Raw genomic sequence first — 24110 nt, 5'->3', positions numbered from 1 at the left:
TTACAACAGGGGTGTGCAGAAGAGCATCTCCGAACCAACAACAAGCTGAAACTTGGATGGCCGCAGCAGAAGACCACACCGGGTTCCACTCCCATACCTAATCAAGTGGCCACTGAGTGTACATAATCAGAATATAGAAACAGAAAGTGTTTTCTTTCCAAGTGTTCTCCTTTTTCTCTTTTTTTTTACCAAAATAGCTCTCAGCCAGACAAATGCTGTACACATAAAAACAAAAACTGCTGAAAGCATTCAGCTGGTCATGCTGCATTAGTAGAAAGAGGAAAGAGTTAGTGCCTTAGGAGGCCTGTCAGTTCTGAGGAAAAAAGTCTTTTCAGTGCAGATTTCCAGAATCTGCATTATTTCATTTTCATGAACTCTTATAATGTTTGAGTCAATGATGTTTTTTTTATACAGAAGGCACCTTTTAAGCAGAAGTTTATTGAAGGGGAGACCAACTTACAAAATAGCAACAATGAAACTATTCAATATTCCAATTGCTATGTAAGAAAATTATTATGAGAGGAGAAATGTGGTGGAAATAAATGATCACAGACTGACAGTGAAATAAGGAAAGAGACATGAGATCCTGAACAGGTTCAAGAAAGCTTGTTTTGGACATAGAAGACAGAGATTGTGATGGAGGGATGTTATTTTGATGACAGGTCTATGAGCAGTGGTATTATGTAAAGGTCAGCGCTGGGACCTCTGTTGTTTATAATATACAACATATAAATGACTTCAACAAAAATGTAGGCAAGATCAATAGAACGTTTGCAGATGACATAAAAATAATGTTCTGTTCCTTCTGAAGTACTTTCGCAGCCACATAAATCTTTGGTTAGACTATACTTGAGTATTGTATATAGTTCTAGTTGCAGTATTATTGGAAGGATGTGGAGCATTAGGAAAGACTACGGAAAATCTTCAAAAAGGTGTTGCTGGTCTAGAGAATACTAGCTAAAAGGAAAGTTTGACAGACTTCAATTGTTTACTTTGGAGCATCAGAAGCTGAGGTGACAGTAGTACAGGTATGTGTCGCTTAACATCCAAGATATGTTCTGTGAAATCGGACATTATGTAATTTGGACGTTGTGCGAAAACCAAATTATATACTTAGCAAACCTATATGGAGTACTGTAGTGTACCTGTATTGACTAAATCCACGTCATTAGCAATTTCTCCATATCCGATATAGGTCCCTCTTGCATTTTCGTGAGCCTTGTAGTTTTCAGTGAAGCCTTTAACAGCTTCGAGAATTTTTTCTTTGCTTTCCAGGATCATCGTGATTGTCGAGTGAGACATGCCTAAATCCCGAGCAATAGCATTCACTGGTTTTCCACCTTCGTATTGATTAATAACCTTTTGTTTCACTTCCAGATCAATACTTTTCCTTTGCCTCTTGCTGCTGCTATCACTAGGAGTGGTTTTGCTGTGTTGGAAGCCATGATGCACTTTATGGTAATATTTTCAAAAGAAAATTAAACAGAGAGGTAACGCTACTACACTCAAGAGACGCGCAATACACGAGATTGATTACGTCCGCTCCGTCATGTTCTCCAGTCGGGAGTATGGACGCATATGTGATCGGACGTTGTCCGAATGGATGTTAAGCGGCGCACACCTGCATATAAAATTGCGTGAGGCTTAGATAAAACAGTCTTTTTTTCACCGGAGTGAATATGTCTTTAAGGTGATATATAAGGCAAGTTATTTTACAAAGTGAGTGATAGGTGCCTGGAGCGGACTGCTAGGGGAAGTAGCGAAAGCAGGCATGATAACAACACTTAAGAGGCATCTAGATAGGAGCATGAGGCAGGGATATAGTCTGTATGCGGGCGGGTGAGATTAGCTTGGACTAAATGATGGTTGGCACAAATATCACAGGCCAAATGGCCTAGTCTTTACTGTGCCATTCTGCATTCCATGTAAAAGCTGGAATTTAGACCGTGAGAACTGTGATCATGAATTACACTCACGTGAGTGTCTTAGATTACTTCTCTCTGTGTTGGGAAATAGTAATGAAGTACATTATCAACAAGACAATAGGTACTTCAGAACAAATGTATTTGGCTAGAAATTAAAAATACCCACTTGGTCTGTAAGGTTCAAGCCAGTAATTGAGGGCTGGCCAGCCAAATTAGCCAAATAGCCTCGCTATTTCTTCATTATAATATTATTAGCAGCAGCTTGTGACTTTGTGTGGACCATTGCCAAATACAGAGTTTACTAAAGGAGTTAGATGCAAATAGAACAAGAATAGTGAAAGAGTGACATTGAAGCTATGATCCAGCACTCTAAGGCATAAACGTTTACAATGCCTTGTAGGATTTCAGAGAGAACATGAAAACAGTTGGAAGCCACTGGCATTTTCAAAACCAGTACATTGAAGTCATTGCTTTTTAGAGTCAGAAATGATCCCTGGCTACATGTTCCTTTTTAAAATTCAAATATCATCTCTCATGATTTGCATCACATTTAAATTAAGGGACCCATTCTATCTGAAGAATTAAAAAAAGTACGGTATTGTTAGGGATGCCTTCAACCAAACTAATAATACCTCTGCTCCATCCACCAGAAGCAGAACTTCCCAATGGACAAAGATTTTAAATCTGATTCCCATTCCCATTCTGATATATCAATCCTTGGCCATCTCTTCCACCCTCAGAGTGGAAGATTTACACTTTCTACTCCATCTGGGTAGCCTCCAACCTGATGGCTTTAATTTCGATTTCTCCTTCTGGCAAAAAAAAAATCACTCCCTTCCCCTCTTCTCTTCTGCACTCTAGCTTCCTATCTCATCTCACCTGCCTATCTCCTCTTTCTGGGTCCCCTCTTCCTTATGTTTATCCTATGTCACACTCTCGTCTCTTATTAGATTCCTTCCTCTTCCAGCCTTTATCTTTCCTACCCACCTGGCTTCATACATCACCTTCTAGTTATCCTCATTCCTCTTCCCCCCACCTTTCTATTCTGGCATCATTTCCCTTTCCTTTCCAGTCTTGAAGAAGGGTCTCAACCCCCAAATGGCAGCTGAGTATTCATTCCCCCTGCATTTTGTGTATGTTGCTTTGGATTTTCAGCATCTGCAGACTTTCTCATGTTTACACTACAGTCTTTTGTAGAAGAAAACTGCAATAATGTGTGTTTGTAACTGTCACTTTCATCAGTTTGGTATTCTTTCAGGTTTATTAGTAGTCTTGTTCTCAGTTTATATTGATATTATAGAGTCCAGTAAACATTTTAAATGGAACCTAGTGACAGAAGTTCTGTCTTCTCTGTTCTAGGACATGAAGGACAAAAAGATGAGCCCAGTCTCTGTTCAGGTTCCCTTGAGTTTCCACCTCTCTCACTGATAAGGATCTGAGCACATTGAAATCTACAGAAGTTGTAGGGCACAAACAGATCAAGGTGTACAGCTTTTCCCATTTTAATGATGATATGATGTCAACAGATTTTCTGACTATAATTTCCATCTATCAGTGCTTAACAGTCAGCTACAAATCAAAGATACAAGATTACCTCACAGATACAAAGTACCAAAATTCTCAGTAGTGGGATAGTAATGGGAATTAGCATCAAGAATTTATTCCTAAATCAATGACAGTAGGTTAGACTATTACAATGCAATATACTCTGGCGGGAGGAGAGAGAGCAGCGCGCCAGGTGTGCGCAGCCCTCCGGTGAAAAATGATATCGTATCTATTAAATAGGGGCCATGGACAATTCTGATTTGATGGAGATGGACGTGAAAGCACAGAGGAACATCTGGAAAAAAATTTCTGAAACGCCAGGTCGCTGTTGTTGTTACTGCGTGATCGGGAATCTTTCGGAGGGAAGGCCTCAAAATCCCCGGTTTTGCCTGCTGTTGGCGACCAAGATGGAGGTGGGATCGTTCGGATAGAGATGGTGCTCAGTACTCGGTGTCAGAGGGCTGATCACAGCTCGAAGTTTTCGGATGACTCAGAGTCGGACCGTGGTCGGGTATGGCAGGGAGAGTTTTTCTTCCTTCTCCCATCTGCGTGAGATGTGGGACATTTGAGAGACTTTGAAATTTTTACTGTGCTCATGGACTTCTTCATCAAGTTAGGGTATCGTTGCACTGTTGTAAATATATGTTATAATTCTGTGGTTTTGCTAGTTTTTCTCAGTCTTGGTCTGTCCTGTGTTTTGTGATATCACACCGGAGGAAATATTGTATCATTTCTTACTGCATACATTACTAAATGACAATAAAAGAGGACTGCGTGTCTTCATAATCTAAAATTTGTCTGCAAAGTAGTCAATGAATTTCAATATCAGAAAGGGAGTGCAATGCACAGCTGCTAGTCTAAATTTTATACTATTTTTAAGTATATAAAGAGTAAAAGAGAGTTTAGTGTAGATATAGGATCAATAGAAAATGATGCTGGAGATATTGCAATGAGGGACGCAGAGATGGCAGTGGAACTGAATGCGTATTTTGCATCAGTCTTCACAGTGGAAGGCATCTGCAGTATACCGGACATTCAAGAGTGTCAGGGAAATGAAGTCTGTGCAGTGAAAATTAAGACTGAGAAGGTGCTCAGGAAGCTTAATGGTCTGAGATTGGACAAATTTCCTGGACGTGGTGGAATGCACTCTCGGGTTCTGAAGGAAGTAGCTGGAGAGATTGCGGAGGCATTAACAATGATCTTTCAAGAATCTATAGATTTTGGAATTGTACCATATGACTGGAAAATTGCAAATGTTACTACGCTATTTAAGAAGGGTGGGAAGCAGCAGAAAGGAAACTATAGACCTGCTAGCCTGACATCAGTGGTGGGAAGTTGTTGGAATCAATTGTTTCGATGAGATTACGGAATACCTGTCAGCACATGACAAGATGGGCCAAAGCCAGCATGGTTTCCTGAAAGGAAAATCCTTTCCTTTACTGCAATTACTGCAAATTTTGGGGAAAGTACAAGCAGGGTAGACAAAGGAGATGCAGTAAATGTGGTTAACTTGACTTTTCAGAAGACCTTTGACAAGGTGCTGCACATGAGGCTGCTTAGCAAGATAAGAGCCCATGGAATTAAAGGTGGGGGGGGGTATTAACTTTGGTGGAGATTTGGCTGATCAGCAGAAAACAGAGAGAGAGACTAAAGGGATCCTATTCCAGCTGACTACCGATTACCAGTGGAGTTCCACAGAGGTTGATGTTGGGACCACTGCTTTTTACGATGTATGTCAATGATTTGGACTATGGGATTAATGGATTTGTGGCTAAAGTTGCCAATGATACAAAGATAGGTGGAGGAGCCGGTAGTGTTGAGGAAACGGAGAGCCTGCAGACAGACTTAGTTTAGGAGAATGGCCAAAGAAGTGGCAAATGAAATGCAACATTGGAAAGCGTATAGTCATGCACTTCGGTGGAAGAAATAAACATTCAGACAATTATTTAGATGGAGAGAGAATTCAAAATGCAGAGGTGCAAAGAGACTTCAGAGTTCTTGTGCAGAATACCTTAAAGGTTAATCTCCAGGTCGAGTCAGTGGTGAAGAAGGTGAATGCAATGTTGGCATTAATTTCCAGGGGTATAGAATATAAGAGCAGGGATGTGATGGTGAGGCTCTATAAGGCACTTGTGAGGCCACAATTGGAATATTATATGCAGTTTTGGGCTCCTTATTTTAGAAAGGATATACTGACATTGAAGAGGGTTCAGAGAAGATTCACGAGAATTAATCTAGGAATGAAAGGGTTACCGTATGAGGAACGTCTGGCAGCTCTTGGGCTGTATTCCCCAGAGTTCAGGAGAATTAGGGGGATCTCATAGAAACATTCCAAAAGATAAAAGGCCTGAACAGATTAGATATACAAAGTTATTTCCCATGGTAGGGGAGTCTAAGACACAACTTCAGGATTAAAGGACATCCATTTAGAACAGAGATGCGGAGAAATTACCTTAGTCATAAGGTGGTAAATTTGTGGAATGTGTTGCCACAAGTGGCCGTGGAGGCCAAGTTACTGAGTGCATTTAAGGCAGAGATAGATAGCTTTCTGATTAGCCAGGGGCATCAAAAGGTATGAGGAGAAGGCAGGGGAATGGGGATGACTGGAAGAATTGGATCAGCCCATGATTGAATGGTGGAGCAGACTCAATGGGCCAAATGGCCTACTTCTGCTCCAATATCTTAAGGTCTTATTATCAATCAGAGATCCTCCTAGTGAGCTGAATTTCATATCTCTGCTGAATTCGCAACAATTTGTAAGTGTGAAAAGGGAAACCCATGGGCTATCCGTCAGGGTCATGGTATTAAAGGTCTTCTTCTTCGCCTTGTTTTACAGCGGTCGGCACCCAGGTTAATGGTGCATTACCGCCACCTTCTGCTCCAGAGTGTACGATAGACTTACATTCACCCAATCACACACATACACATACCCTAACCTACACTTTATCCTCCCATCTTTGGCCATCCTAGTACTCTATTCCTGCTTACCCATCATATCCTATAAAAAAAACCCTGTATCCCTTAAGAAAGCTAAAAGTACCCTGACCTGTACACTCTCACCCATGCCCAGCAACCCTTGTCATGTGAATTCCTGCACCCCCAATTCCCTTGGATTAATTCTCATCATCTCTCTCTGTATTCTATACTTTCTGCAACTCAGAACTACATGTTCTACTGACTCCTCTTCCTGACATTCCTCACACAATTCTGTCTGGTGTTTCCCTATCATTTTCAATGTTTTGTTTAATGCACAGTGCCCCAGCCTTAACCTAGTCCACATAGTTTCCTCTCTTCTGTATCCACTACCTACCCTAGTACCTGCAACACTCTTTTGTATTTGATATAAATGCCTCCCTTTCCCCTCCCTGCCCCATCTTTCTTGCCACATTTGGTTGATTTTTTCCCAGATTACACACTTAACCTCTGCTTTACTGATACTAATGTGCATTTCTATATTTTCTTTCTTTAACGCCCTCTTTGCCAACTCATCCACCCTCTCATTCCCCTTCACCCCTACATGTGCTGGAACCCATAGAAATTTTACCTGACTTCCCTGATTCTTGTGACTGACTGAAGGACTTTATAAAGTACATCTTGCCGACTGTTTGAGTGTAAAGACCTTAAACTTGTTAGAACTGAGGATGAATCTGAGCATATCAACACTTTGACTTCTTTAGCCTTCTCCACCCATCGCAATGCAACCAACACTGCCAGCATCTCCACTGTATACACTCCTAACTTATTAGATGTTCTGCTGATTCCAATTTCCTTTGCTGGCATCAAAGGACTTCAAATGAAATTTTACAGTTCTTTAACTATAGGATTTATTATGAATGGGGTGGCTATCTTATGGAGGATGTTTGTGTGACAGCCCTGCTGCTATTTCACACTGTACTGTACATGCCAGCCTATTCTGTGGCTCATGCATTATGACTTTTTGAGGAGAATGGTGCTTTCCATAAACATGGTCAAGATGCTCAGTGCGAGAGGTTAAGAATGGAGTAGAATTCCTGCTTTATGGAGATATATTTGCCCGTATTTTTCTTCATTGTATTTGAAAATGCATGAAGCCTGAAAATTGTATATGTAAATAGCAGAAACAAGAGGAGAGTGCACAGCATTCTGCATGCCACGTCCATTCTTTCCATAGACCAAGTACAGCATCAAAGGTAACATGAAAATCAGTGTGAAGAAATTCAACATCACATCTAAATACCGGGAAGACATTGCACCTGGAGGTAATCTGTTCACAGGGGAGCTGTGATTGACCTCCACTATGCCACAGAGAATATGCAGCAGCTGTGAAAGGAGAGACTGAACAACCCAAAAAAACCCAGCCACTAACCATAGTCACTATTTACTCTTAGAAACATAGAAAACCTACAGCACAATACAGGCCCTTCGGCCCACAAAGCTGTGCCAAACATGTCCTTACCTTAGAACTACCTAGGCTTACCTATAGCCCTCTTTTTTTCTAAGCTCCATATATCCATCCAGGAGTCTCGCAAAAGATCCTATTGTATCCGCCTCCACCGCCGCCGCCGGCAGCCCATTCCACGCACTCACCACTCTGCGTAAAAATCTTACCCCTGACATCTCCTCTATACCTGCTTCCAAGCACCTTAAAACTGTGCCCTCTCATGCTAGTCATTCCAGCCCTGGGAAAAAGCCTCTGACTATCCACACGATCAATGCCCCTCATCATTTTATACACCTCTATCTGGTCACCTCTCATCCTCTGTCACTCCAAGGAGAAAAGACCGAGTTCACTCAACCTATTCTCATAAGGCATGCTCCTCGATCCAGGCAACATCCTTGTAAATCTCCTCTGCACCCTTTCTATAGTTTTCACATCCTTCCTGTTGTGAGGTGACCAGAACTGAGCTCCAAGTGGGGTCTGACCAGGGTCCTATATAGCTGCAACATTACCTCTCGGCTCTTAAACTCAATCCCACGATTGATGAAGGCTAATGTACCGTATGCCTTCTTAACCACAGAGTCAACTTGCGTAGCCTACACTTCACCATAATATGTAGATCCCGGATCAGTCCCTACCAGCACCTGAGCACCAGCTGATAGACAACCTCTGAGGACAGAGGTTCCTAACCTCTTGGTTAATAGTGGGGGTCCACGGCATAAAAAATTTGGGAACCCCTGCCTTAGGAGTACATGATATTTGACTTGAGTAATCACACTGCTGCAGCACAAACCATCTCAGATTTGAGTTATATTGGTGAATATATTTTACTAATATTTTTTCAGCAAGATAACAGAGGGAGATTAATCTGCAAATAATAATCAACTTGATTCATTCAAGATCTGTTAAATTGCAGTTAAAGAATGTACAAATGATTTAAGCAGAGCTTACCAACTTCAGACATTTCTGGGACAGAGGCGGAGTAAGGACCCTCCAAGAAAGCTGGTGCATTATCATTTATATCCTGCACCTTGATGATAAACTCGCTCTCGGGCTCGAGAGGCTTGTTTGTTTTCCTGTCCAGAGCTTGAGCGTGCAGAATATAATGTACCTTCTGTTCACGGTCCAGACTTTTGGTTGCATGAATATCCCCTGTGCTGTCATCAATAACAAATATAGAGCCGGCACCTTCCCCTGAAAGGATGTATTTGACCGATCCATCACCTTTGTCTGCATTTGAGTGAAGCTGCAAAAAATATGACAGAAACAGATATAGACATGTAAGCATATATGTGTTTAAATCACATGCAGCCATCTCAACTCAGTGAGTTTATCTTTTATTCTTCTTCAAGTATTCCCTAAATACTTTTTGTAATAGGATTTCAAGGACATTATTCTTATCTTACCTACATGCCCATTCTTCATGTGCAACTAAACCGAGATCATAATCTTTTATGAGGACATTCCAGATTAACCCAATCTTGTTAGCCAAAATATATATTCTTTTGTGTCTGAGTAACAATTCATTGGGAATGGAAAAGCTATTTCATTTCCATCCCCTATCTGAGGTCACCTTTAGAACTGTAATGCCAGCACAAAACCAAATAAGCAAATTTATCTTTTATATCATTTGACTACACATTCTAATACTTTATCTACTGGACACTGGGAAGCCTGTAATTAAATCTCGAATTATGAGGTCTTACTAACATTTTCTTTTAAGAAAAATTATCATCTATGACTAACAGTTGAAAGTAATTCCACTCATTTCATTACTAAGGTTTGCTTGCTCACTGGCATGAATTATTCAGGAGTTATTCCATCTTTTACTTCAGCTTTTTCACATGTAAAATTGAGAGGACATTAAGAAACTCTGGCACCACTATCGGGCACTTAAAAGGGGCAATATCTCAGGAAGGGAGCATCAGTCATCTGAGACACCCCACCATTCGCATCATGATCCTTTCCCAATGCTGTGCCAGCCAGGAGCCTGAGGCCATATACCTCAAGGTTAAACAACAGCATCTTCTCCAGAGGTATCAAACAACCTGAAAATCATTAACACTATCTCAGATTATATATTTTTTCTCTCTCTGAATCCTGCATGATTTTATTTACATTCATTTTGTTGTCAATTTGTACATTTGTAACTTATGTACAATTTGTATTAATTTAGGTTTATGTTAACTTATGTATGTCCTCACCATGTAATGTAATGTGCTGCTGCTGCTAAAAGCTAATTTTCATGGGATTTATACACTGTGTATGTTTGCCAATGACAATGATCACCTTGAACTTGAACTTGGAAAGAGCGGCATTTAACTAGCAAAACATCAACTGACTACTTGATTGAGAATACATTTTGGGTTAAAATATTTTGTTGATCTGATATCTGATTAGAATAATAATAGAGTTCTGAAGATTACACAGTAATTCTGGAATTTTTTTAATGATCTCATTCTTCATAGAACCTCTTCCAGTTTATTTAGATTCAAGGAGTAGAAATTGTGGAGAAAAAGTCTTCAAACATCACCCATGCATTTCTTTCCTAAGGGCTGGGAAATCTTAAAAGCAGACCGTTACAGGAAAATAAAATTCAAATTTAATTCAAATTAAAGGGATGTAGACAAGTAAGGCTGCCCAAGAAATGAATGCTGAGCTTGGCTTGCTCAGTGTCGAAGGACATCTTTCCTTAAGCATGGCTTGTATTAGGAAGTAGAGTGCTCAGCTTATACCACACTGTGACTGTTTGTTCGTTTGTTATGTGCTACGTCATATGACGCAGACAATCATGGTCCTTCCATGTACATGATCGTTCTTGGCAGATTTCTTTTCACAAGTGGTTTGCCATTGCCTTCTTCTAGGCAGTGTCTTTACATGACAGGTGACCCCGCCATTATCAATACTGTACTCTTCAGAGATTGTCTAGCTCCACACTGTGATAAGACTATTAAATAGTTCCGTAGCACAATAAATTGGACTCTTGACCTTGCAATCTAACTCGTTATGATAGTGTACCTTATTGTTTATCTGCAGCACACTTTCTCTGTGGCAGTTACACTTTATTCTGTGTTGTTATTGTTTTACTTTGTTCTACCTCAATGGACTGTGTAATGATCTGATCTGTTCTGAACAGTATAGAATGCAAGATAAGCTTTCCATTGTAACTCAGTACATATGGCAATAATAAACCATTTCCATCCTATTGCATTTCCATGCCTGATTATAACTCTAATAGAAAAAATGAATGGATATTTCAGACCAAGTTGTACCAGTTATTAAATTCTGAACTTGAGGAAATGTTGACTGGGTTTTTTGAAGATGCTACAGGACTAGGGAATATATGGATGATCCTATACAACAGTTCTACAGTTTTAGATGTTTCATAATCCCTGTCAGATCTGCAGCCTCCACTACCAACATCTATAAGACATTTGCCAATCAGCTTTAACCCTGAACCAACTTTTGCTGGGTACCAAGGCTCACCTAACATTTTGTGAATGATACCAGATTATTTTATGTTCATTTGAGGTTGTAGTTGAGAATATAAAGATCAAGTTCAAATAAAAGTTTATTGTCATTCAAACATATGCATGTATACTGCCAAATGAAACAACATTCCTCCAGACCAAGGTGCACAACAATGTATATATGGCTCACACACACAACACATAGGTAATATTACCAAAAACACATTAACAAATAATAAACATGTGAAAACCTGCAGACGCTTGAAATCGAAGGCAACACACACAAGATGCTGAAGGATCTCAGCAGGCCAGGCAGCATCGATAGAAAGGAACAAACAGTCAATGCTACAGGCCAAAACTCTTCATCAGGTCTTGTTCTACCTCAGTGCACTCAAGATCCTGATGACCTAAGCTGCAGGAAATCTGATATAACTCTTGCACAAAGTAAATTTTTCTCTCCGCCCAACTTCTAGTATCATCCAGTCCAGCAAATGAGCTGCAAATGCTCCTCGGAATTCTTTAAAAATATTCATTGCTCTGTTGTTACTTTATGTATGTCAAAATCTGGGCAGATAATTGGAGGCATGTCTTCCAAAGCAAGCTAGAAGAGCAGGCAAAATTCTTCTATTATTTGTACAACTCTGATAAATACTATATGGCATGCTGGCTCAGAAATTTTTCTATTATTTTAGATCCTCTTTTAGATGCCATAGTGTAAATAAAGCACCACAGCTTCAACAGGATATGACACAGTCTGATTGGTAGTGTCAATAACGTACCACCACCCTGATAATGATCATATGCCTCCTCAACATCTGGCTCAGCAGAAAGAAACAAGAAGGGTTTGCAGCACCAGCATTGTGTCATATATGATCACCAAACACATGTAGATGAAACATTGCTCAGCATGGCGGCACCCTCTTGCCAGTATTCTGATCTGTGAGTTGGGAACATGGAGCATCACAAATCTCTCACACTCCTATCTCTACTTACATGTGAACCTGCATCTTCACCGGTCTGGGGTCAATCTTGGTCCTTTATTATTTTGAACCATGTTTCAGCAAAGTTGAGGGGCCTTTTGATGCTCTTTTCCCGGTTTGTGATAACCCTTTGAATAGTCTGCAGCCTTTTAATTTGATTTAAAATCAAATTTTCTTTTCTAACAGAGATGTGTTTTTAAGATTATACAGACTTTTGCCTATTTTGATGCTACTGATCAGTCAGGATACAAGAACCCACTTCCAGTTCAGAACAAAATCTGTTATTGTGCACAAATCAGAAAATGTATTAAAAACACATCTCTTATACCAAACTAACAGTCCAGATTTCATATTATTAATTTTTATTAATATTTTATATTTATAAGTTTCCCATCAGTGGAGTAAATATCTGTTGGTTGTAAATGTTCTTTCATACATTTTTATATTTCTATATGAAGATGACTCTTAAATAGGAACACTGAAAGAATGAAGCAAAAGTGCAGTAACAGTCTTCCACACCCCTGTACTGGAAGAGGAAATCATTACATGACAGCAACATACAAAATGCTGGAGGAACTCAGCAAATCAGGCAGCATCTATACAGGGGAATAAACAGTAGACATTTTGGACCAAGATCCTTCATCATTATTCTTGGCCCAAAATGTTCACTGTTCGTTCTGCTCCATAGATACTGTCTAACTTGCTGAGTACCTCCAGAATTTAGTGTGTGCTGCTCAAGATTTCCCCCATCTGCAGACTCTCTTCTGTTTACTACATGACAAAGTATGAAGCCCAATGCAAAGTTACAACACAAAAGCATTGTGGAGGTATATTTGCTAAAGTAATCCATAGATGTGTAAGTCACATACTTTTAGATGATTGCTCTTTGTTATTACTGTAATTATTCTTTTTGACATGTATTTTGCTGCAATTTCTCAAAATTAAGCCTTTCAAGGCACAAAGACTGCAAGCAAGCACAATATAATAACATGTACAATTTTGGAGAATAAAATTGAAATTAATAGATACCCCGGAGTGATTACAAGCTCGTAACCTAATCAGCAGGTTAGGAAATTTCATAACATTGCACCTACAAGAATGAAGCTTAAGTGAGACAAGATTATTGCTTTGAAATAGTTCCCTTGAATGCAGAGCTTATTACTCATTCTACAGTGTCTTTAAGAATGACAATTTTTGAAAATGTGCATGCTAACTGTCAAAATGATCCATTTCAGGATAAGCAAATACACTTAAACTGTAGTTTCAAAGAGAATCTTCTAAGTAAAGTGTTTGAAAAAAAACATTGAAAATCCGACACTTCATATAAATCCTTCAGGTTACCTTGAGTGGAAAATTATACTGTGGAAGCGTATTTAAGACTTTCCAATTATTGAACTCTGGCATATGAATAAGTTGCTCAAAACAGAGTGAAAGCACAATTTACTGGAACCCAGAAGAGGCAGAGATTAAATTTAAATTTAGTAAATGCAACCATAAGAACATTTGTCTGAAGCTCACATACAAGATATCAGTAGTATGAAATGGAGTTGTGAGTGAATTCAAAGAAAGCTAAGATAAGAATTTCATTCATTTGCAATATTCTTAAGTCAAAAATAACTTCCAGAGAATGATCTTTAATTCATATTCCAAAACAGTTATGAATTGGAACCTTTAGCACTTCCACAATATGCTGTAGATGATCAAGATCTATCAGTGCAGTAAAAGTTTTTAGATAACATATACATTACTTCTGTTATTTTTGTTCACAATATGGAGGGATATATTAAAATACTTGGGTATAAATTTGTACTCTGCAATCACTTGTAAGAAATGAATGTCTGCATCTGCATTTTGAATTCTTTTATGTTATAGATTTTTCTTTCTGAGAAACATCTTAGATAATTGAAACCTGCTGCTGTCTTAATGGAAATGAGTTGTTTACAAACCTCTGAATCTGCCGAATGGGCCTTATGTGTCTGATTTAATTGGATGAGGAGACTGGACATGCACAATCACTATCCACTCACTTTTGGCAAACTATGACCATATGCAGTTATTTAGAAATAGGCTTTTACATCACCTGTGAGAACTGCTCCTGCGTGTTTAATCAGAAACTCCCTGAGCAAGTCCCTGTTCAATGCAGGACAGCCATTTCTAGCAGGGCCCCTTCTGCAATTTATCAGGCTCTTCTTTGGTTTTCCTAATCTAATGGTCCAGTAGTAAATAACCTGCCTCCTCTGCACTGCACGGAGCTCACAATCCTCTTCCCAAATCTATATACCCGGAACAAGGCCCCCACCCTGCTGACTCCCAAAGATTTCACATCAACTATTGACTTCCTTACCCTCAATATTAACCTAATCCTGACTACTAGCCTTCCTACCCAACTATCTGTACACTGATGATCCACCTCCTTCTACCCTTGCAGCTGACTCTCACCCCACCCTTTTCATTATCCAAGCTCTGAACTTTCTGTCAATTATCTCTAGACCCTTTTCTGATACAGCTTGCCTTTGCAGCTCTTTCCCCAAGGAGCCCCGGACATGTTCCTGGTTTTACCATTCTTATTCCTCAACCCCTACAGTGGTAGAGCTCAATATGAAAAGCACTTTAATTCCAGGGAGATTCGTTCAGTTGTGCACAACACATTAAGGACCAGGGATTATAGAATTTCTCAGTAGTTGGGCCTTAAAGTGTTCAGTAGCTTGTCATAAATTGACAATTGTGATTAGGTCTCCAACACAAGAAAATCTGCAAACTCTGGAAGTCCAATCCAACACACACAAAAAGCTGGAGGAACTCGGCAAGTCCGGCAGCATCTATGGAAAAGAGTGGACATTCGATGTTTCGGGCCAAGAACCTTCATCAGACTTTTCATTGTGATGAGGCCCTTGTCAATGCAGATAAACTTACATGTCAACAATTACCTCTGCAATAACTGGCCCTTTTAATCATCTCATCAAATCCTGGGTTCATCTCTGGCTATTTCCCCAAATCTGGTTCTTGACCCCACTCACGTAGCATTGAACCAATCATCCAATTGACTCCCTGATCTCCAACAATCAACATCACTCACCATTGAATTCCAATTGTCTTACAATCCATACAACACACTCACCCCTTACAATCTCCTAGCCTAGGATACACTCCCCACAGCAAATCATTCTCTCTCAAAGTGTTCTTCAACAACTTCCCCTTGTGGACTGTGCTCCTAGCTTTGGAGGTAAGTTATAGAGTAAAAGACCTGTACATAATGCTTTGAGTCTCACGCATGATAAAACATCCAAGCCTGCATCTCCCACCAAGATTCCTCAAAGCACCAACCCATCCCTGTACAGTGCATCAACTTTATTTTTAGGCATGCTACAACTTTCATGTTTACAGTTGCTCCATTTATGTTTTTTGCAAATGTTTTTCGCTTTCCATCCGTGCTGGGTTACGAGCCGGTGCTGTCTTTGGAAACTCACCCGGCAGAAGGCAATGGCAAACCACTGCTGTAACTTGCCTCGTACACGATTCCCCACTGTGTCAGACAGGCGTGGAGGGGAATCGTCCGCTAACCGGAGAAACTCTGGATGCAACGCATCTTTCCTTTTATTTACAGAATGAGATATGAGCATACTTAATTGTCACTGTCAACACCCGAGTCTTATGCTGAAGCGCAATGCATTCCTAAAAGGCAAGAGATGCAGAAATATTTTATTTACTCTTATTTAGCACCATTTGCAAACTGCAGGATATTGCATACTGTTTCCAAACTGATGAAGCCGTACAGAGTGTATTTACAGTTATTAATGAAAGACATGGTTCAACAAATAATACCTGAATGTAATTTAAAACAAAGGGCAGTGCACTAGGAGAAATGTCCATGATTGAACCTGCTACATGTCACAACATCAAAACAAAATACTTAAAATAGCGTGCTACTAAAAGCTAAATGTTTCAGAAGGCTCTGGATAACTTCTCTCACATGCACAGAGTGGCTACCAATCACTTTCCACTTGGGCACTCAGTGGAAAATGGCATGTCAAGTAGAAGATTGGAAAGAGTTTTTGAAAAATCAAACAATGTTCATTGATCCCTCTAGGCTTTTAGATTTTATTTTGCTACAGAGTATGATATTTTTATGTTTAAAAAAATGACGTACTGAGAAAATGTGTGCTACAATGGACCAGAGCACTGTTATTTTGTTTGAATCCTTAGCCCTTGTATCAAGCCTCATCCAAATTTATTGGATGAAAAGTTCCACTTACTAAATGAATACAAGGGTCCTAGGTTTTCTCAATGACAATAATAAGGTCATCAAAAGCACAAGTCAATCCACTTACCACAAAATGCTCAATTTCATTCGAAGGGAGCACAGTAGCAGGCAATGTAGAAAACATCAAATATTGCAGACAGCAGCAATCTTCAAGGCCAACTTAAAATATACTGCCAAGAAAGCATGATTTTGTGACATATTTGTATATTTATGTAGTTGTTAATAATGAGAACAAAAAGTAGAATTTTTTTAGCCTCTGTGATATCATGGTTCCAGGTATTCAATTGAACATACCAGAATCAGGCTTAATATCACCGGCATATGTCATGAAATTTGTTGTCTTTGCAGCAGCAGTACAATGCTATTTGTTTAAAATATTTAAAAGCTATTTATTTTTTTTCAATGCTTGAAAAAATGGATTGTAGTAAGTCTGTGTGTGTGTGTGTGTGTGTGTGTATGTGTTAGATTAAATAAATAGAGCAAAAATAGAAATAAAAAAAATGTAATGAGGTAGTGTTCATGGGTTCAATGCCCATTCAGATATTGGATGGCAAAGGAGAAGAAGTTGTTCCTGAATTGTTGAGAGTGTGCCTTCAGGCTTTTGTGCATCCTCCCCAATGTTAGCAATGAGAACAAGATATAACCTGGGTGACAGGGATCCTTAATGATGGATGCAACCTTTTTTAAGGCATCTCTCCTTGAAGACGATGTCCTGGATACAATGGAGGCCAGTGCCCATAGTGGCATTGAGTAAGTTCACAACTTAATCACCCCCCCCCCCCCCCGCCCCACCACACGCACCCGACTATAATGCAGCCAGTTAGAATGCCTTCACGGTACATCTGTAGAAATTTGCTAGTGACTTTGGTGGCATACTAAATCTCCTCAAACTCCTAAAGAGATATAGCCGTGATCATGCCTTCTTTGTAGCAGCAGCAATATGTTGGGTCCAGGATAGATCCTCAGAAATATTGACACCCAGGAACTTGAAATTGCTCATCCTTTCCACTTCAATGTCCCTCAGTTAAAAGGGGCATTGAAATAATAACACATAAAGTAAAATAAAACAGACTGGAAATGTGCCTGTAAAACCATTATTTTACAAGAGTATCTTATGAAATGAAATGTCAAAAAAATACAATTAAACAAGGTTAACAAGCTTTTAATACAATTGTAATCCGACAACTGAACACAACTGAAATACTGCTCTTAGAGAAGTACTTGGTAACAATCATTTGGCAGGCTATATAAGAAAGGATATCACCAATTTCTAGTCAATTAGGAAACAATAACTGGTAGATTTGGAGTACGGTATCTACAACAATAAATTTAATTGGACAACTGCATTTGATATCCTCTACAATTGGCCTTTGATTTCAGCAACAATTTTGATTTCAAACATATACTTTAAGAATAACTGATACTCATCTTTCTCATCAATTCAACACAGTTTCTATTACAATGTATCGAAAACACTCATGTGTTCTTAAGTAATGCACCTGTGAAACCTTTGAGAGGTTGATACACAAAGCCTTCTGTGTGCATCCTCATAAAGCCTTTGCATAGTTTCAGTGTATCTGTCAGCATGTAATCCTGCACCATAGAAAGTGCCAATTGCAACACTTGTTTGAGAAATCTGCTTAATATGGATCCATTTTCATAGATTTATTGACAATGCCTGCAAGAAAATGAATCTCAGAGTTGTATATGGTGACATACATGTACTTTGAGAATACATTTACTTTGAACTTTGAAGACCAATAAGTTTCAAGTACACCAAAGTTCATCTTTCACATCATTAATGGTCTTCCAGCAGGAGTTAATTTTGATGAACAGACCATAAATCACAAAATCCTTTACAATAGGGCTGGTCAGAATGAACCATTGTACATATTTGTAGACTTGCTTGGTAAATCCATTGTCCAAGAGGAGGTTGATGATTGTCTTATCCTCACTACATTCCCACATTCCTCTTGAGTATGTTGTGGATTGCCAGTGGGTCTCTGGGTATGCAGGAAGGAACTGAAGGAGGAGAAACATTCTGGCTGCTGATCAAGTGAGTGAGCTCTCAGTGCTTGTTTATCAGTCCTGGCAATGATTTTATGAAGCTGCAGAAGAAGCATCCCAGAGGATCCTTTGTGTCCTTCTCCCGCAAGGCCTGCAGGGCATTGTCTGATGGACCTGTTGTCAAAGATGTTCCTTTTTCTACAGAAACATTTCTAAGAAGAACAGATTGTGTGACAATGAATTGACCATTGCATGACATTTACACGCAGCTTGATGCAGACACAATGATCACCCTCAAAATGAGGGCAAAGTCAGCTGAATTCTACCTCTTTGACTAGAGACCTGGCCATCACAGTCATATGGATGTGACCCATCATGTACCTGCAGATAAAATGGTGACTGCTGCAGTGCTAGAGTGAGATGTGGGCCAGACCTATGTCAGGTACATCAACACCAAAAACTGCTGGCAGAACTCCATAAACCACATCAATGATGAGAGCAGGATGAAAGCTATTTACTTTACAGGAGCAAGTCTATTGTAGTTTGCCTCATTCCTCAGTCAGAGTCATAGAACACCACGGCATTGAAGCAGTCTCTTTGGCCCATCTAGTCTCTGCTAAATGACTAATCTGCCTAGTCCCACCCGGACCTCCACATCCCGGCCATGAATGTACCTATCCAAATTTCTCTTAAATTAAAAAAAAAGACCCGACATCTACCGCTTGCAGTGGCAGCTTGTTCCACACTATCAGAGTGAAGTAGATCCCCCTCATGTTCCTTTTAAACATTCCCCCTTTCATCCTTAACCCATGACCACTAATTGTAGTCTCAGCCAACCTCAGTGGAAAAAACTTGCTTGCATTTACCCTGTCTCTAACCCTCATAATTTTGGGATACCTTTGTCAAATTTCCCCTCGGTCCTCTATGTTCCAGGGAATAAAGTCCTAACTTATTCAATCTTTCCCTAAAACAGGTCCTCAAGTCCCAGCAACATCCTTGTAAATTTTCTCTGCACTCTTTCAATCTTATTTAAATATTTCCTGTAGGTAGGAGACCAAAACTGCACACAAATTTCCAAGTTAGGCCTCACCAATGCCTTATATAATTTCAATATAACATAAGACCATAAGACAAAGGAGCAGAAGTCAGCCATTCGGCCCATCGTGTCTGCCCCGCCATTTTATCATGAGCTGATCCATTCTCCCATTTAGTCCCACTCCTCCGCCTTCTCACCATAACCTTTGATGTCCTGGCTACTCAGATACCTATCAATCTCTGCCTTAAATACACCCAATGACTTGGCCTCCACTGCCACCCGTGGCAACAAATTCCATAGATTCACCACCCTCTGGCGAAAAAAAATTCTTTGTTTCTCTGTTCTGAATGGACATACTTCAATCCTTAAGTCATGTCCGCTCGTACTAGACTCCCCCACCATCAGAAACAACTTTGCCACATCCACTCTGTCCATGCCTTTCAATATTCAAAATGTTTCTATTGTCAGGAACCCCGTGACAGGAATAAAGAACCAGCAGAGATAGAAAACACTTTGGAGTCCAGCATTGCTATAGACTAATAATATTTATTAGCAACTACACAATACAGTAATATAAATGTAGATAAATCAAACAGGTTAGCAATGATTTTATATATATATATATATACACACACATACATACATATATATATATATATATACACACATATACACACACACACACACACATATATATACATACACACACACACACATACACACACACACATATATATATATATATATATATATATATATATGTAAGTATATCAGTAAGTGTGGAAATATATATATGAAAAACCAAGCTTCCTTAAGTCTAGGGGTAAAAGGATATAGTTTGACGAAGATGAGTAAAGTTCAGTTCAGTTCCTGGTATTTAGTTGAGTAGTGATGGAGAGAGAGAGGGGGAGAGATTTGAGTCTTCAGGTGAGCTGATACTGTCGATCTTCTCGTTGTCCTTCGAAATCCTTTAAAAGTCACTGGCTGTGACTTTAACAAAGGGGACCGGTTTTCTGTGGTGGAGCTATCCCCCAAGCAAGGTTGGACACATGGACAACTCCCCACCAGTCAACCCCTTTCCTCTTTCCACTGCAAGAGCATCGGACCGATCTGCCTGATCAGTCCTCTAAAACCCACTTTTCCTACGGGCACAACAATGCTCATTCAGTGTCCAGAACGTGTGTCTGAGGTCTATCATCTGACCTCCTATGTTATCTTCCTGTGCTGAGCATTAACTGTCATTCAAATAACTCCTCCTTCCTCTCTCTGCGACAAAATTCAAGCAGGCAAAAATCTTTTAAGTGTCAACAACCTGCCGAAAATCATAACATCGAGTGTCCATTAAATCAGCGGTCCCCAACCACCGGCCGCGGAGCGGTACCGGGCCGCAAAGCATGCGCTACCGGGCCGCGAGAAAACAATATGATTTGACGATAGGAGTCAGCTGCACCTTTCCTCATTCCTGGACTTATGTCCTGGCATAATTTACATATCACTATTTAATTATTTATGGTGCAACTGTAACGAAAACCAATTTCCCCGGGATCAATAAAGTATGACTATGACTATGACATTCATTGTCACGCCCACTGTTGAGCTTGAATGCACATGAGGTCATTACGCACGCGTCATCCATGTCTGCACGGGAAGGAGATCAACTCTTCGAGCTTGGAAATGACGGCGAGCTGAAAAGTATGTTTGACATAACATCTCTGTCGGCATTCTGGATCAAAGTCAAGGCTAAGTATCCTAAGATAGCCACGAAAGCACTGAAAACGTTGCTTCCATTTCCAACATATCTCTGCAATGAATGGAATGAAAACTAAATTGCAGAACAGACTGGACATAAGGAACCCCCTTTGAGTTTCACTGTCTCCCATCACCCCTCGATAGGACCATCTTGTTGCAGGGAAACAAGCCCAGGGCTCCCACTGATTCAGCGATATTGGTGTGTTGCAATGAGTTTGTATGTTCATACGGGGAAAATATGTGCTGTGTGTTTAATATTAAAAACATTACTTAGAATGTTACGATGTTATTGACTTATATAACCATAAAACAATTACAGCAAGGAAACAAGCCATCTCTGCCCTTCTAGCCCATGCCGAACGCTACTCTCACCTAGTCCCACCGACTTGCACTCAGCCCATAACCCTCCATTCCCTTCCTGTCGATATACCTATCCAATTTTTCTTTAAATGATAATATCAAACCTGCATCTACCACTTCTACTGGAAGTTCGTTCGACACTTACTTCAAGCTCTCCTGATAATTGACTTATCACTATATTCATGCGAGGAAAATATGCGCTGTGTGTTTAATATTAAATTCGTTAGATAAACCCTTTTAGAAACGAAATTGAATGTATTAGCCACTTATCATCTATATTGCGTTTGTGATTAACACCCACACCTCCACCCCCACCCCCGAACAGAATCGCCAAAAACGATTTGTAGAAAAACATTGACACGTACACGCATGCGCACTGGTGCCCACGCAAGGCTTCATGGTCATTGTAGTCTTTCTCCAGGTAAACCCAACGTATTTGACTGCTACTCCTGTTTCTTGGCAACTTTACACCCCCCCCTCACCCCGCGGGTCGGCCGGTCCGCAAGAATATTGTCAACATGAAACCGGTCCGCAGTTCGGAAAAGGTTGGGGACCCCTGCATTAAATAACGCCCTCGATCACCATAGCAATTTACGAGCTGCTCGGTGCTATCTCCACTTCAGCAGAAATCCAACAGTTAACCAGTTCTTTCTCATTCCTTAAAGTGACAGTCCAACAGTTAGTCTCCATCTCTCTCTCTCTCTCTCTCTTTCAAAACAAAATGTTGGTGGTAAATAACTCTCTCCCTCTCTGTTTTCAAAAGCACAGTTAATGGGGTAATTCAGGACCCTGTCACACTATGAGGTCCCCCCTCATTCTTCTAAACTCCAAGGAGTACAGTCCAAGAGCGGTCAAATGCTCCTCATAATTTAACCCTCTCATTCCTGGAATCATTCTAGTGAATCTTCTATGAACCCTCTCCAACATCAGCACATCCTTTCTTAAATAAAGAGCCCAAAACTGCACACAGTACTCCAAGTGAAGTCTTACCAGTGCCTTATAGAGCCTCATCATTACATCCCTGCTCCTATACTCTATTCCTCTAGAAATGAATGCCAACATTGCACTCACCTTCTTCACAACCGACTCAGCCTGGAGATTAACCTTAAGGGTATCCTACATGAGGACTCCCAAGTCCTGTTGCATCTCAGAACTTTGAATTTTCTCCCCATTTAAATAATAGTCTGCTCGTTTATTTCTTTTACCAAAGTGCAAAACCATACACTTTCCATCATTGTATTTCACTTGCCACTTCTTTGCCCATTCTCCCAATCTATCCAAGTCTCTCTGCAGACTCTCTGCTTCCTCAGCACTACCGGCCCCTCCACCTATCTTTGTATCGTCAGCAAACTTAGCCACAAAGCCATCTATTCCATAATCCAAATCGTTGATGTACAACGTAAAAAGAAACGGCCCCAACACAAACCCCTGTGAAACACCAATGGTAACTGGCAGCCAACCAGAATGGGATCCCTTTATTCCCACTCTCTGTTTCCTGCCAATCAGCCAATGTTCTATCCAAGTATGTAACCTTCCCGTAATTCCATGGGCTCTTATCTTGTTTAGCAGCCTCGTACGGCACCTTGTCAAAGGCCTTCTGAATATCCAAATACACAACATCCACTACATCTCACTTGTCTAGCCTACTTGTAATTTCCTCAAAAAACCATGTTGAATTCTGCCTATCTTATCATATGACTCCAGGTACTCCGTAACCTCATCCTTGACAATTGACTCCAACAACTTCCCAACCACCGACGTCAAGCTAACAGGTCTATAATTTCCTTTTTGCTTCCTTGCTCCCTTCTTAAATAGCGGAGTGACATTTGCAATCTTCCAGTCTTCCGGAACCATGCCAGAACCTATCGACTTTTGAAAGATCATTGCTAATGCCTCCGCAATCTTCACAGCTACTTCCTTCAGAACATGAGGGTGCATCCCATCTGGTCCAGGAGATTTATCTACCTTTAGACTATTCAGCTTCCTGATTACTTTCTCTGTCATAATTGTGACTGTGCTCACTTCCCTTCCCTGACACCCTTGAGTGTCTGGTGTACTGCTGATGTCTTCCTCAGTGAAGACTGATGCAAAATACTCATTCAGTTCCTCTGTCATCTCCTTATCCCCTATTACAATTTCTCCAGCATCATTTTCTATTGGTCCTATATCTACTCTCACCTGTCTTTTACTCTTTATATACTTGAAAAAGCTTTTAGTATCCTCTTTGATATTGTTTTCTAGCTTCCTTTCATAGTTCATCTTTTCCCTCTTAATGACTTACTTAGTTTCCTTTTGTATGTCATAGTATGGGGGGGCATTGATGGCGCGGAACCAAATGCAAGACACAGACATTGAACTAC

General features: G+C 40.1%; 1 protein-coding gene across 4 annotated transcripts in view; it reads right to left on the bottom strand.

Annotated features, from left to right (window-relative positions):
• Positions 1–24110, bottom strand: part of LOC140212489 (cadherin-18) — a 672855-nt gene that overhangs the window by 146188 nt on the left and 502557 nt on the right. For all 4 annotated transcript variants that reach the window (XM_072283357.1, XM_072283356.1, XM_072283355.1 and 1 more), the window contains one exon: positions 8839–9133. In XM_072283357.1, the coding sequence (XP_072139458.1) occupies positions 8839–9133 (295 nt within the window). The remainder of the gene's footprint in view (positions 1–8838; positions 9134–24110) is intronic.

The sequence above is a fragment of the Mobula birostris genome, chromosome 19, assembly GCF_030028105.1.
Source record: "Mobula birostris isolate sMobBir1 chromosome 19, sMobBir1.hap1, whole genome shotgun sequence".
NCBI classification, from domain to species: Eukaryota; Metazoa; Chordata; class Chondrichthyes; order Myliobatiformes; family Myliobatidae; genus Mobula; species Mobula birostris.
The sequence above is the reverse complement of the archived record's forward strand: the minus strand, read 5'-3'. Positions and strand labels throughout refer to the sequence as shown.